Genomic DNA, 14,414 nt, shown 5'->3' with positions numbered 1-14,414 from the left:
AATGGAAAAAAACCCTCAAATAAACCTGAAAATGTTAATTTTATGTGCATGTCTTGTTCTTTACAACTTTCAAATGGAAGGGTGGCACTTATTCTGGAGTATCGATTATGGATGTTAAGAGAAGCTGCATATACCTCAGTGATGAAGTGCTCACTTGCATTTATTATGTAGGCCTTGTTTATCTTTCACCATTTCAGAAGTTCTTTATCTATTTGTTTTAGTACTGCATTGTATTTTCTTCAGCTCACTAGATTGACTGTCAAAAGGCATCAAAAATATTATAAAAGAATCATCATTTTAAAATGTTTAATTCCTAAAATAATTTCCCTAGTGATCATCTGAGATCTCCTTCATTATTACTCCACAGGCATTGATCCTTGTTAACAACAAAATCAGCAAAATCAGCCCATTAGCTTTTGCTCCTCTGAAGAAGCTGGAAAGGCTTTACTTGTCCAAGAACAACCTGAAGGAACTCCCAGAAAACATGCCGAAGTCTCTCCAGGAGATACGGGCTCATGAGAATGAGATCTCCAAGTTGAGGAAAGCTGTCTTTAATGGACTGAATCAAGTGATTGTCTTAGGTATGAGCATAAGAAATTATAAAAAAAATCAACTCTGTTTTTTCAAGATGATGTTTTAGTTCAGTCAGTGATTTTATGTAGAAAGTCAAGAAATGCTCCAATAAATTGTACCTCCAAAGTGAGTTTTAGCTTTGACCTGAAGGCTGTAGGTACCTACACTGCAGCAAAGCTCATGACCGTGTTTTGTTGGCAGAACTAGGCACCAATCCAATCAAGAGTTCAGGCATTGAAAATGGAGCTTTTCAGGGGATGAAGAGGCTCTCCTACATCCGTATCGCAGACACCAACATTACTAGCATCCCAAAAGGTAAGAAATACAATTAATATTACAAAGATTTGCACAAGTATAATATAGTGACTTCTAGTCAGCCAGAAAAAAAAATATTATTATGGAAGAATCCTGAGTTCTGAGTCAGTCCTTAGAGTACCCATTACTTGACTACTTCATTTTTTGGTCAGTTGACTTTTATTGGCTTGGCAAATTTTGGTTTTCTATTATGAGAAGCTCTACAAGAGATGCATTGTTAAAAGTAAGCCATTTTATGATATTCTGCTTTTCTTGTCTCATAACTGAAATATAAAGTAGAAGAATATTTTCACCCTCCAACCCTGATTGGTGAGCCTGATCACCATTAAACAGATGTAAACTCAAGTAGAATCAACTGAAGTTCTACAAGCATAAAATCAGCGCTCCACAAGTCTGGAGTTTGAAGCCACAAATACTATTCTTATACAAAACAGAAACATTTGCTATTTTTAAGAGTACTTCATGGCAAATTGCTACAAAATAAGAACTTCAAAATAACTTATTAAAAAACATAACAAAATAAAACAAACCAGAATGGTTCCATTCCAAAGGAAATTATATTCAATTTATTCATACTACAGTCAGCAGATTGTTTCAAAAGAGCTGAAAACTTTTTCAAAGGTAATACTAGTTGTTATTTCTTTCTTCCCACATTTCCTGTTTTGGATATTCCTTTGAGGGACCTCAGATAGTTAAAATACTTGGTTCCAATTTTTTTTTCCTGATAAACAGAATTTGCAAAATACTGTGTGCCCTACCTAAAATAAAAAAAATAATTATTTTACCTCAGCTGTATAATCTCATTTTCAGCTGCTGTTATTTGTTAAAAATCAATGTTTGTAGATTTATGTATGTGGATAGGCTGGCTAAAGTGAAGGCTCTTTCTCTTACCTTGAACCATTTACATAATCATGAAGGCCAGAATTCATATCTGAGAAGAATATAATTTATCTGGTTTTTAAGAATTAACTTTTATGATGACCTTGGGAGCTTGATTTTATTTCATGCTAAATAAATTGTTACTAGTTGTTTTTAGTTTCCCTGATTGTGAAAGTTCCTTGTTTCCTTCAGTGAATTGTGCTGAGCCATGTCTAGTAAAAAAATTTTTTGTTACTGTAAAAGATTCTCAGTCTAACACAAGCCTTTTTAGAATAAGATACCAATCCTTTACCAAAAGTGATTTGATGGTGTTCTCTCTTTCAGGCCTTCCCCCGTCCCTTACTGAACTTCACCTTGATGGCAACAAAATCAGCAAAATTGATGCTGATGGCCTGTCTGGACTCACCAACTTGGCAAAGTAAGAATTCTTTTCTTCTTTTTGTGTAAAAGATTGGTTGAAATTGTAACCACCACACACATAATTAGAAACATCATTCTGGGCTTCATGAATGTTACCATCGAGGCATTCCATAACTTAGGAGGAAAAGCTTCTAAGGAGTTGTGTACTGACTTATGTGAACAAAACACTTTTTTTTTTCCTTCTAACAACACTTTCCAGCTGTTTTCAATTATGAGTGATGTATGCCCAGGACAACTGTTTCTTTGATTCAATTAAAAAGAAAAGAAAAAAAACCCAACCAAACCAAAACCCCCAAAGGAAAATAAAAAAGAAAGATAAAGAGAGAAACTGGAATTTTTAATTATGTCATCTTCTTTCATTGTATTTCCATCTTTGGTTCACGCAGTTTTCTTGGGACATTGCATTTCTCATGCAATTTGCCCTGGAAACTGAGGAAAAAAGCACATGGGAACCAAAACTGCTTGCAACAGTGTTTCCTTTGTTTCTCAAGAAAGGCAAGTCTTCAATGAGTCCCAGAACATGACCAAAAAATACCCCCCCAAAAAACACCAAACCAAACCATACAATATAAATGAAAAAGTGTCATTTTTTTCATGGTGACTTTACCTTGCTAATTGAAGAATATGTTGTTGAATAAGTTTCTCTAACTGTAGGAAAAGGTAAGGAGAATTCCAAAACAGTAGTTCTAGACATACAGAGTTATTTGTGAATTAGTTCACATTAGATAACATGCTAAAATAGTAAAGCAGGCCTTTACTACAAGGTATTTTAATATTATGATACTTAATGTTTTTTTAAATGGAAATAGATGTGTAATTGATCTAAAAGTCTGTAATCAGGTTACTGGATCTAATTCCTGGATCTTCATCTTAATCATTCTGCATGTCATAATGAAAGCAGAAAACAGAAATCAAAGAAAGATTACTGAGCAACAGGAGTTAAGTTTGCCGTTGATTATAGTAGATTGCACAGTGCTTTAGTGCAATGAAGTATAGAGTAACTTAACACTTATTTTGAATCTGGCAATTCCAAGTGGTAAAGTTTAGAACAGGTTTCTAGAGCTTGTAAAATAAGACTTTTCAACTAATTTTTGATGTTCATATTTGATGACAGATTCATCCCTGTTCAAAAAATGTCTGCACCTGGTTTTTAATGAAAAAATAAGAATCCCATGATTATCGTTAGGGTACTATGAAGCAGTTATTTTTTTATGAAAGAAGCTTAGTATAAAATGTAACATTCCCCAGATAAATGGTAAAGAAAACTTCCAAAACCAAAACAAGATAATAACTACTCAGGTAGAGCATAATTTACTTTATTGGAGGAGGGAGGTGTGGGGTATGTCAGCTGTCCTGCAGATGACAGGGGGTTTCTGCTTTTTCACATTCACACTTGGAAAACACTACAGGCTATATTGTGGGAAATCTGTCTTAAGGCATAAAGTTTTATGCTGCAAATGCTGATGGACTATTAAAAATATCGAACCTTGGTCTGCTTCTGTTGTGATTGTACAGTACAGAGAAAAAGATGCTCTGTTGATTGTTGTGTGGAAATGTGGAGCTGCTCAGAGCAGACACCAGCTTTTAAACTGCCCTCTGACCTGTGCTTAAGGATGCAACCTGAACATAGTCAGAAATCCTCTTTCATAATGCTGAAAAGTAAGGCAGAATACAGGTTGGTGAAAAAGTGCACACTGGACATAACGGAGCAGACAGATGAAGAAAGGAGGCAGCTATGCGAGAGGCAAGGATGGCATATGGGATAAATTTAAGGGGCATGCTGCCCCTTATGCCACGGAAACAAGCTACCAAAACCCAGCTTTTATTGACACATCTATATCTTTAGGAGCAGCAGTATGGGGTCAGACTGCTCTCCTCCTGGATCATGTCATGACAGCTGATGCTCAACAGTCTAATACCTGCCCTAAAGCACAGTTAGACTTTGAGAAACAGGTCATTCTTCTGCTGTGTTAAGGTGTTTTGAACTGTAAAATGTTTCACACAAGAGCTTGGTATAGATCTACTGCTCATTCTCTTTTGAGTTCTTGAGTTCTAACAGCACATAAATATTTGCTTTTTGTTTCTTTGTTTTCCTTGTAAAATTACTCTTAAGTCTTCCAAAAGTCTTCATATAGTGCTGCAATAGAAAAAAAAAATATATCTCATGAATGTAAACTGAATAAAGACTGCTGATCGCATGGGGGAATGAGCTCCATATACATTATGCCACTGATGTTACTAATGTCTATATCCTATTAAAGTTTACGGAAAATTTCTAGCTCCATAGAGTAGAAGTTGCATCAAGCCCAGAATAATGATATTGTTGAGCAGCATGAAGTTTGTTTAAAAAAGTGAGAAAAAGCAGGGTTGTTGGAGACAAAAGAAGGTGGAAAAATACTTGAGAATTTATTCAATTTTTAGGTATGCTTTTAATTATGGTCTTCAAAAATTTAAAACGCTGGGACTAATCAGCAGAAACACTGGAGAAATGTTACCTATTCACTAATATAAAAGGAAGTAATATGTCAAGTATATTAAGCAAGAGTGATTTTTTGAATTCTTCCATTTTTTTACCCATGGGAAAAAGAAGAGAGATGAAGATCATAGTCTTTCCTAACACTCTTAATCACTGTGTATTTTACACACTAAGATTGACTTCATTTGTAACCATAGCCCCGAGTGACTGAGAGATCGTAACACATCTAGATGAGATGTAATTACATATAACTGCACTGCTTGTGGAAGTTAGATCCACTTTTCTACAGACTCCTCCCATTTCACTCTTTCCCTAAAAGACTTTCCCTGCATGAGACAATGCAGAGTTGGATCTTGTCCATCCCTATCATCTGTAAAAGGGTTATTTTTGCTTCAACAGACTAATATGAAAGTTAGACCTGCTTTTTTTCATGCTAGTCTCCCCAGGTGTGACACATCTGCTTGGAGACCTGCATATGTAACATATATTTAGACATGTGTCAACCAAGAATTTATAGCCTTCTGCCAAACTGTTTGGTTTTATTTGTTTTCTTTGTCATCCTTTTAAAGACATTCACCATGAGCACCCATCACTGAATTCCTTTGTAGACATTCGAAAGATCTTATTGCTCTGTAGGATCAAATCTCCCAAACTTTCCTAAATCCTGATGTACTCTACTCAAAAGGAATTTTGTTCTAATAATTTTGAAATGAAAATTCTTCCTGAACAAATTCTAACAAAGATAAGGGACACTGTGAACTTATTTCTGAGTGAAATAAATCCCTGTTGATGTCTGTAGGAGGTCTCATTAAGCTCTCCTTTGTCATCAATCATTTGACAGCACTGGAATGTTTAAATAAGTATGATATGACTATTTGTATTATATGTTGCCAGTTAATAGGATATTTCTTTAACTTTTTATTTTTAAAAGAAAAATTATAAAATGCACTTCCATTCTTGGACATTATTTCTGGAAACATCTCTGCCATAAAGATTGAACAAGAAATATTAGTTCTGTGATTTTATATTAGGTCCAGATTCTGACTTTTGAAGCTGGCACAAGCCACAAAGAATTATAGGTAGTAGATTACCATGAATAAGACTTTATTTAAAAGTACTCATCCATAGCAAATTATTTTATCACAAGGATTCTGATTACCAATATTAAATTCTTTAATTGATTCAGTTATTAATAAATCTTAGAGCATTTCCCCTCAACATTAAAAAAGATTGCCTAAAGAAAAAAGATAAAGCAAACTAGATGAAGTAGGTTTAGCCTCTGTAGAAATAATTTTCTCAAAGGACAACACTCCTGATGATAACTCCTGCAGAATTACCACTGAATTCCTTACTGCAACACAAAGCGTTGTAACTTATGAAAGTCTCTGGAAAAGTATTCTGTAATTTGGTAATTGCAACCCAAAATAATATTAACACAGAAGTACATGGATAGGACCAGATTTTCCAAACTGGGCATAAATTGTGCTAGTAAACCCAGAATGTGGATGTATAAAGCAGAAAGGATGATTTTTATGATGAAAGCTCTGGACTGGAACCTGGGAGAAATGTGTGCATCCCACTTCTGTGTCCTGCTGAACAGGTCATCACGTATGACTGAGCTCATGGCTCCAGTCTGTAACATGGCTCTAACTACATAAGTATCTTCAAAGGATGTGGTGAAAATCTAAACTTAACAGTTCTGGTCACCCTGGGTTATGTACTTTGACAAAGAAAGGTACAGCCAGTGCTCCTAAAGTCATGCAAGAAACTCTTATTCAGCTTTTTAAAAAAGACTGGTGCCTATGAAGGTATGTCATATGCATTTACAGTGGGATTAGTCATATATCTCATGAAAGTATACAGTACCATGGGCACAGGTTGAATGATAGAATGATAATTAGCTCATTACCATTGTTAGATGTCAAACTTATTTAAACATGTTTAGCTAAACTAGTTCTCTGAGGTACCTCTCTACCTCATGCATAATTCTGAAAATTAGACTGGTCTGTTCTACAACAGTAGAGTAGAGAAGTAATCAACCCAGGAAAGATGGTTGTGTGGGCAAGTTTAACATATTTTTTTGTTTGGATTTTTTTTCTTTTTTTTCTTTTTTTTCTTTCTTCCCCCAGATTGGGTCTCAGCTTCAACAGTATTTCCTCAGTTGAAAATGGGTCTCTTAACAATGTGCCTCATCTGAGAGAGCTCCACTTGAACAACAATGAACTTGTCAGAGTACCTGGTGGGCTGGGTGAACACAAGTATATCCAGGTAAAGTTTATCGTACTGCCTCAGAGAGCAATAGTTGAAAGATTCCTACTAGTATTTGTGCGGTTATTCAGTCTTGAACAGAAATGCACACAGTATTTGTGCAAAGGTAACTTGATGCAAGTTTCGTGCTGAATAGGCATGCAAAATTTACATACAACAGGAAGATTCTTGTTCTGATTTTTGTGTGAATGTGGCTATGTAGGTGTATAGATCTGGAGGTGTGCATTCGTTATCTCTGTGTCTGAGGGGAAGCAACAAATATGGGATGAATTATGTACTTTAAATTCCTCTTTACTCAAAAGTGCTTTCAAAGAAAATTTCATCTGCTGAGATTTTTTCAATTCTACCCAGTGACATTTTGAAACCTTTCACAAGAACATTCCCTTTGGTATCTCAAAATGCTGTGCCTTCAGGAGGGCAAAGACACTCAATACACGTTTCACATTAGCGGTATTTTTGAGGCCCGTGTGGTTGGATAGCTAGAAATATGGCCTCTTGGAACCAACTGAAATCTGTCTTCACCTGGACTAGGTTTTTATGGGAAAGAAAGCTCCCAAAGAATGAAGATTCCCAAATGAAAATCACTACTTGCATGTAGCTTGGGAAAATTAATCTGAAATGGTGACTCTGGAGCAAAGTCATATTCATCAGCTATTTTAAATCTTTGTTAGTGATTACTTTGGCTCTGAGTCCTGCACAGTTGCACTCATGAGAGTGAAAGCATTAGAGCTAGAGAGAAACCAATTAGTACCAAATATATTCTTTATATACAGCACATGCTTCTGAACCACAGCACTGTATTAATAACTCCACAAGTTTGAGTCCTGTTTTGGTTACAGTATGATCAGATAATAGTAATATTATTAGATTGTCTTGCACAGTTTCTGCTTTTTCTATGGAAATTATTTCTAATTTGGTATACTCTAGGTATTTCAAAAGGTAAACAGAATCAAGCATTCATTAGGAAAAAAAGGATATATTGCTACTCTGTATAACATTGCACAATACATACCGAGTATTTGACATTGAATCATTTATCTTATTTGCCATAGTAGCTCTATTTCTCACTTCTGTACTTCTGTGCTTTTCAGGTGGTCTACCTTCATAACAACAAAATAGCTTCAATTGGTATCAACGATTTTTGCCCTCTTGGTTACAACACCAAAAAGGCTAGCTATTCTGGTGTGAGTCTCTTCAGCAATCCTGTGCAGTACTGGGAAATCCAGCCCTCTGCTTTCCGGTGTATCCATGAACGCTCTGCAGTACAGATTGGAAATTACAAATAGATGTCTAAAGATGGGGTTCGGTTGTGTTTCAGCTAAAAGTACCTGTTGTAATAGGCCTGTTCCAAAAATTATTGCTAACAATAATGCCAAATACCAGAAACTTCACTTCAAAGTGGAGATGATCCATTGATGTAGAATAAATGAATCATTACAGATGTGCAAGATCAAGCATACCATCAAAAAGAATTGCAAACTGTGCTTTAAACTGACTTATTTCAGCCTTCTTTTCCAGCATGCTTTCTGTGGCATTTTTCAGTTTGCTGAATGCTACAAGTTTTCACATTCCACTGTATATGAGATTCGGAGTAAATATTTGTCAAGCTATATTAAAAAAGAAAAAAAAGATAGTGATTGAGGTTATTTTTATAGCCACACACACACACACAAAAAAAAAAAAAAAAAAAAAAAAGAGGGAAGAAAGACTCTCAAATCATCTTGAGACTTGAGAAGGTGAGAGTTACCTCCTTTAAATTTATTTCAAGCCCTGGAGGTTTAAAAATATCCACTATAACACTAAGCTAATTCTGAATGTATCTATTTAGCAGAGGCAAATAAAGTTGTTGCTAATGTCATTATTTTGGGAAAAATTAAATAAATTCATATAATTAAATAAATTCATATTGTACACATAGTTCTTTAAAGTTTGCCATTCTTCTAGAGCAATGCTATTCAGGATTAGCCTAACATAATCCTATCGAACAAAATAATGAGTAGTCTGCAGTGCAAAACCTGTAACCTATATCTGGAGTTCAATGACTAAATTTCTCTAGGGCAAATACTTCTCACCTTGGTCACAGAAGCGGTTTTAATGACTTCAGTGAGACTGCCTTGCAGGGTATGGTATTAGGATTTAGTCATTGGTATCAATCCATGTATATATCTAAACCAAAAATAATATCAGTTCACTGTTCTGCATTGTACATGTCAGCATCCTTTACTGTTTTCTAAACAATGTTTTTAATTGTCAAGTAGAGATATGCAGGCTTCCCATCTGATGCATTTGAGGAATTTAGATTATAAGAAAAATCATAAGTATAGCAAAATATGAAGTGAAATAACTGCAAGGCCTAGCTGGACATTGCTGGGACATAATTTGTATCTTCTTAGAGTGATTTGAAGCCCTCTGCAAATTGGGATTCTTCAACCCATACCAGTGGGTAGCAAGCACATCAAAGGTAGGCTGCACATTTCTACTGTCAATCTACAAAGCTAAACATATACTCAACAAAAATGTCACCTTAAAAGAATTTTCTGCAGCCTCTAATACTCCAAGGTCAATCTCTCTAATTTGTAAAACTTGTATGTCATTTATATTAAAGAATAATGTAATACAGGCAAACTCCAAAGTGTTTGTCTTTATTTTCTGTTTTGATAGCATAACCTAGTGTGTTAGAACTTTAATTATGATTAAGTCTTGAAAATTGAATGTTTTTAGTATGATGATAGCTAATGTAAGAGCAATTTGTCAGAAATTCTCTTGCCTCAAGACAATTTTTCATGCCTAACACTCAGGTAATTTTTCTAGAAAAATAATATATTCTTTTTATAGCTGTCATTTATTCAAGTAGTAAATAATTGGAAATGATTATGAATCACTAAAGACATCACACAGAAAAAGCATGTTTGCACTTTTGTTAGCTATCTCCTTCATATAGTAGCCAATTATCTCCCTCATTTGCATCTATTCTTTCTTCTGGGTTTCACATCTTCTGAGTTTTATTTTTAAATAAAACTGACAGTACATGATACCCTTGTGTCACTGAAGAGAAAACCCTCTAGAACATCAACAGTTACATTTTTTTTTCCTTTTGGTTCTTGGTTGGATATCTGCGATTTTTCAGAGAGAGACTTCATGCAGAAAGCTAAGCACTGGCATTTCAATAGAGAACAAAGGCATTGTCTTAGCCTGAACAACTCCACAGGGTTTCTATGTACACAGTTCAAATTAGCAGATACAGATGCAATTTATAGGAAGAGATTTTTACAACAAATAATAGCAATACTTATTACATAATATTTCATATAAACATATTCACAAGTTTCCCATTTCTCCCTTCATGCCTTTAAAATCTCTTCAAACTAAGGCTTTTCCTTCAAACCAGAAGCAGCTTTAAGTTCAGAAGAAAGTATCTGAGTCTCGTCCTCTTCTGTGATACCCATGGTATGTCCCATACCAGGCTTGCTGCCCTCTGTGCTCAAGCACAAGCTATTCCTCATTAAACACATTCCCTGCTAACAAGCAAGGGCTGCAAACATAACAGGAATTTCCTGATTCCTAGTCCTGTGCAATAAAACAGAATAAGCAAATCCTATAACATGAGACCTCATGACAAATTCAGAAGGTAAACACACTGTTGGTTTTCCATAAATTGTGCAGCCATACCTACAATGTCTGACTGATGGGACTCTAGACACATAAAGCATCTGCAAAGACTTCAAAGCAGTGGGAAGCCCAGTACTTTTAAAACTGCTTTCATATAAATACAGAACAGATGGCTCTTCCATTAAAAAAAAAACAACACAAGAACAACAACAAAAAACACTGAAAAACAAGAAAAAAAGAAAAAATAAGACAAATCCAAACAAACTATAAACAGTTGAGATGAAAGAAATAAAAGAGCTAAAGTAGAAAGCATTTAGACCTAACAGTGTATCTGCGATCCATCCATAAAGTATGAAGATGCTAAACAGTCACAACTGTAGGACTCAAAACACATTAAGAAATGAATCCCTTGTTTCCTGCTGCAGCCTGAGGCCTCTTATCCCTTCCTGCATCCCTGGGGGACAGAGGGGTCCCTGCAGGCAAGGGTGTGACCACCTCTCAGGTGTGAGAACTGGCCCTCCTAGGGAGCCTGCAACAAAACATATCCTCATAATAGGGAAAGTCAAGCTGGTGGAAACGAGAGATATGAGAATAAAAAGATATAGTGACAGATCCTCAGCTGCAAGAATAATGGAAGAATTTAACTGACAAGCAGAGGCTTCTTATTTCTTCACTCAATATAGAATTATAAAAAAATCCAAACTAAAATAGTAGCCCTTGCTTGCCTTTGCTTTTAAAACCAATTTTCTAATAATATTTTTAAAATTATATCTTTTTGTGATGAAGAAGACAGAATGATAAAATTAGATACACCAATATATTTTCAGTCATCTTAAATTAATAATGCCTATGATTCATCACACTACTTAGGAACATGCCTGAGTAAATGTTTGAACTTCCCTTTTCCTTATGTAAAGAGTTTTCAGAATTATGGCCAGTATTTTCTGCTATTTTTTTATATCTAAATGTACAATTCTTCCCCTAGTCATGAATCTTTCTAAAGTGTTAATTAAAACCCCTGTAAGAAGTTTTTAACTAAAGAAAGTGGTCCCTTCTGGTTTCGACAGAATTGACAAAATAAGTTGGAAATGAAAATAATGACTTGAAGAAGCGATGCTTCTTTTTTACAGCAGTTTGATGGCAATACTGTAAACTTATTCTTTTGCTTTTTTAGTATCCTTTCCACCATTTTTTTTCTTTTTTTTATTAATGCTGTCTCTCAGGTTTAGGTTTTCAAAAGTACATGCACATCTTTTGTTAACAAAACCACATTGCTAAATAACGTGGTTTTTCAAAACTTGACTACAATTCAATTAATCCCTTCATCTATACTTGTCTTTTAAGGTCAGAAGGGAGCTGGCTGGTTTGTTCTACACTGCACCAGGTTATGGACAGTCATCATTTCTTGATTGTTGATGGATAAGTGGCATCAAATCCAATTTCACTTCCAGGAAAGGATCAGCTTTCAAATCCCTGGCATCAATGTGTTGCTTGATTTCCAGGCCTATAGATTTTTCTCAGTTCCCTCCACAATGTACTTCTCAAATCGTCTAAACACAATGTCTTGCAACAGCTCCTTGGCCCATAACCTGCTTTCTTGACCTACTAGTGAACCACTCTGTTATAATCTCTTTCTGCTTATGTTTGTTTGTTTTTTTTTTAAACCAATAGTATTATCTATCTCACTGTCATACATACAAATTAGCAGAAAGCTGAGAAATTTGTCTGATGCAAGCATTAATTTCATGCATCTATAATATCATATATAAAATAACCAGAGAAGATTACAAGATATTCTGATCCCACCACTACTCTGAAGTGCCATCTAGTGTCACTGAGGGACAGTAACAAAGTTCCTGTTCAGTAATTGTGAAGAGGAAAGGTGTTTATGAAGCTTTAGGAGCAGAGGCTACACAAATTCACATACTTACTCTGCTGTTTCTCGCTCTCTTTTTTTTCAGAGTGCATATTTTTGAAATCAATAGCCTCTTTGTATGTCCACATTCAAATGTTCTTGCTTTGTACACAGGCGTGGTTTTGCTCATCCTTTCTGAATGTACATGTTGCTCTGAAGTCAGTTTTGCTACAGGGACTGGCCTACATCTCTGTAAATTTCTTTTCAGAAGAGGTGGCCTTATTTTCCACGGTCATTACCAAACTGTTGCTAGGTGGTTGGGGTTTTTCCATTCCAAATTTTAAACCACCAAATGGCTTTACTCAGTGCTAATTTAGCTGGAAGCAGTTTATACAATAAAAGAAAAAGAAATTAAGGAGCATGTTAGTGACAAGTTTGCACAGCACTGAAAAGGAAATGCGGTCTGTGAGATGTTCAATATTAAATGCATAATCTTCAAACTGAAATACTGGAACCAAAAAGAGTTGATAATTTTTAGCATAAAACATTACTCTAACAAGTGCTCCAGCAGCTCCAGCTGCAACAGACCTAAGTATCTGTGCAAGTCCTGAAAAAGCACAAAACCGTTTGAATTAAACTCAACACAAACACTCAAACAGCTACACTCATCAATGGATACATTCAAAGTGACATAGAACAGCCCTTGGTCTCCTGCCCTGCTTCCTGTTCTGGAAGCTCAGGGCTGTTGGCGTGCCGAAAGTGCCTGAGGATCCGCCTGGATGCAAGCACTGCAGAGGGCTGCTTACCCTGCCTGTTAAACTCCAAAGATACAAAGATGTGGTGTCTTCAAAACTGCTTTGTCAGGCAGTTCTCTTACTCATTGTGTACATTATGCCTCTTAAAAGTTTTGGAGATTGCCTCTGTGTGGGTGTCTTAAGCCAGCAGACCAGAAGAATGTTAATGCTTTGTTACTGCCTGCTTAAACTGGAATGTAAATCTGTGGGGGAAAGAAGGGACAAAACTATGAAAAATAGTATTTTAAAAATCATACATATTGTGTGTGTGTGTATGTTTATATATATGAACACATCTTTGTAGATTATAACATAATATTAAAAAATAGAAAAAAAAGGAACTAATAACAGAATCAGAGAATCTTCAGTGTGACGAGAAGCAGTTATACTCATGTTTCTGAACCCACGTGTACGGCTGCAGCAAGCAACTTAGTGAAGAGGTTTTGGAAAATAACAAACATTGTAGGCTTTGCATCTGCAAACATTTACCCACATTAATAGTTCCAATGTTTTTGGTCAGGGGAATGGAAAGCTACAGATGGGCACTCAAACTTGAAGGGAAATTAAACAAAAGTTGCCATCCACTGCCTAAATACAAAAGGCAGGTTTTTTTTAAAAAACAAAATGCTGTCTAAACTGCCTCTGCCCAGAAAAGTTTCATCCAAGGAATTGCCCCAGGTACTGTCTTTGGCTCACACCGAGATGGAGAGAAAATGAATACCTGCAAATAATGATTTCTGGTGATAAATGGCATGACATTTTTCTTATACACACAAATATTAATTGGTAAATTTTGTTGTTCTTGGCATTTGGCAGAATGGACAGAAGAACATTTATTCTGCATAAATGGTTACAATTCACAAAACTTTCTATTTTCATACCTAACATGAAATTGAACAAAATTCCAAGGTGCTTTTTCCCCGACCTTTATGTTATTGACTGAACAGCACTGAAGTATATAACTTGTGATACATCATGCTAACACCTTTCACTTATTTTCAATTAATATATTGAACTACATAATATATTTGAATGAAAAAAAACCTTAAGGATATTGCTACTACATTTGCAAACTTCAGGTTTGGACAAGTTACGTCATTGCTTCCAGATGAAGACTTTGAGATGAATTGGGGTAGTGCTTCTCCACACAGTAACTTTTTGAAAGTTCTCAAATCCAGATAAAAAGCCGTGGAAAATAGGGACCATGTGTCTGCTGTTAAATGCA

At 35.5% G+C, this 14,414-nt stretch overlaps 1 protein-coding gene across 1 annotated transcript in view; it reads left to right on the top strand.

The window, feature by feature from the left end:
* The window catches only part of DCN (decorin), a 40,296-nt gene extending 30,740 nt beyond the window's left edge, over window positions 1-9,556 (top strand). Inside the window, exons 4-8 of the mRNA XM_005446303.3 lie at window positions 368-581; window positions 775-888; window positions 2,092-2,185; window positions 6,793-6,931; window positions 8,023-9,556. Coding sequence (XP_005446360.1) covers window positions 368-581; window positions 775-888; window positions 2,092-2,185; window positions 6,793-6,931; window positions 8,023-8,217 — 756 coding nt within the window. The 3' untranslated portion in view covers window positions 8,218-9,556. The remainder of the gene's footprint in view (window positions 1-367; window positions 582-774; window positions 889-2,091; window positions 2,186-6,792; window positions 6,932-8,022) is intronic.
* Window positions 9,557-14,414: the final 4,858 nt, after the last annotated feature.

This window comes from Falco cherrug, chromosome 5 (genome assembly GCF_023634085.1).
Source record: "Falco cherrug isolate bFalChe1 chromosome 5, bFalChe1.pri, whole genome shotgun sequence".
NCBI lineage: Eukaryota > Metazoa > Chordata > Aves > Falconiformes > Falconidae > Falco > Falco cherrug.
The sequence above is the reverse complement of the archived record's forward strand: the minus strand, read 5'-3'. Positions and strand labels throughout refer to the sequence as shown.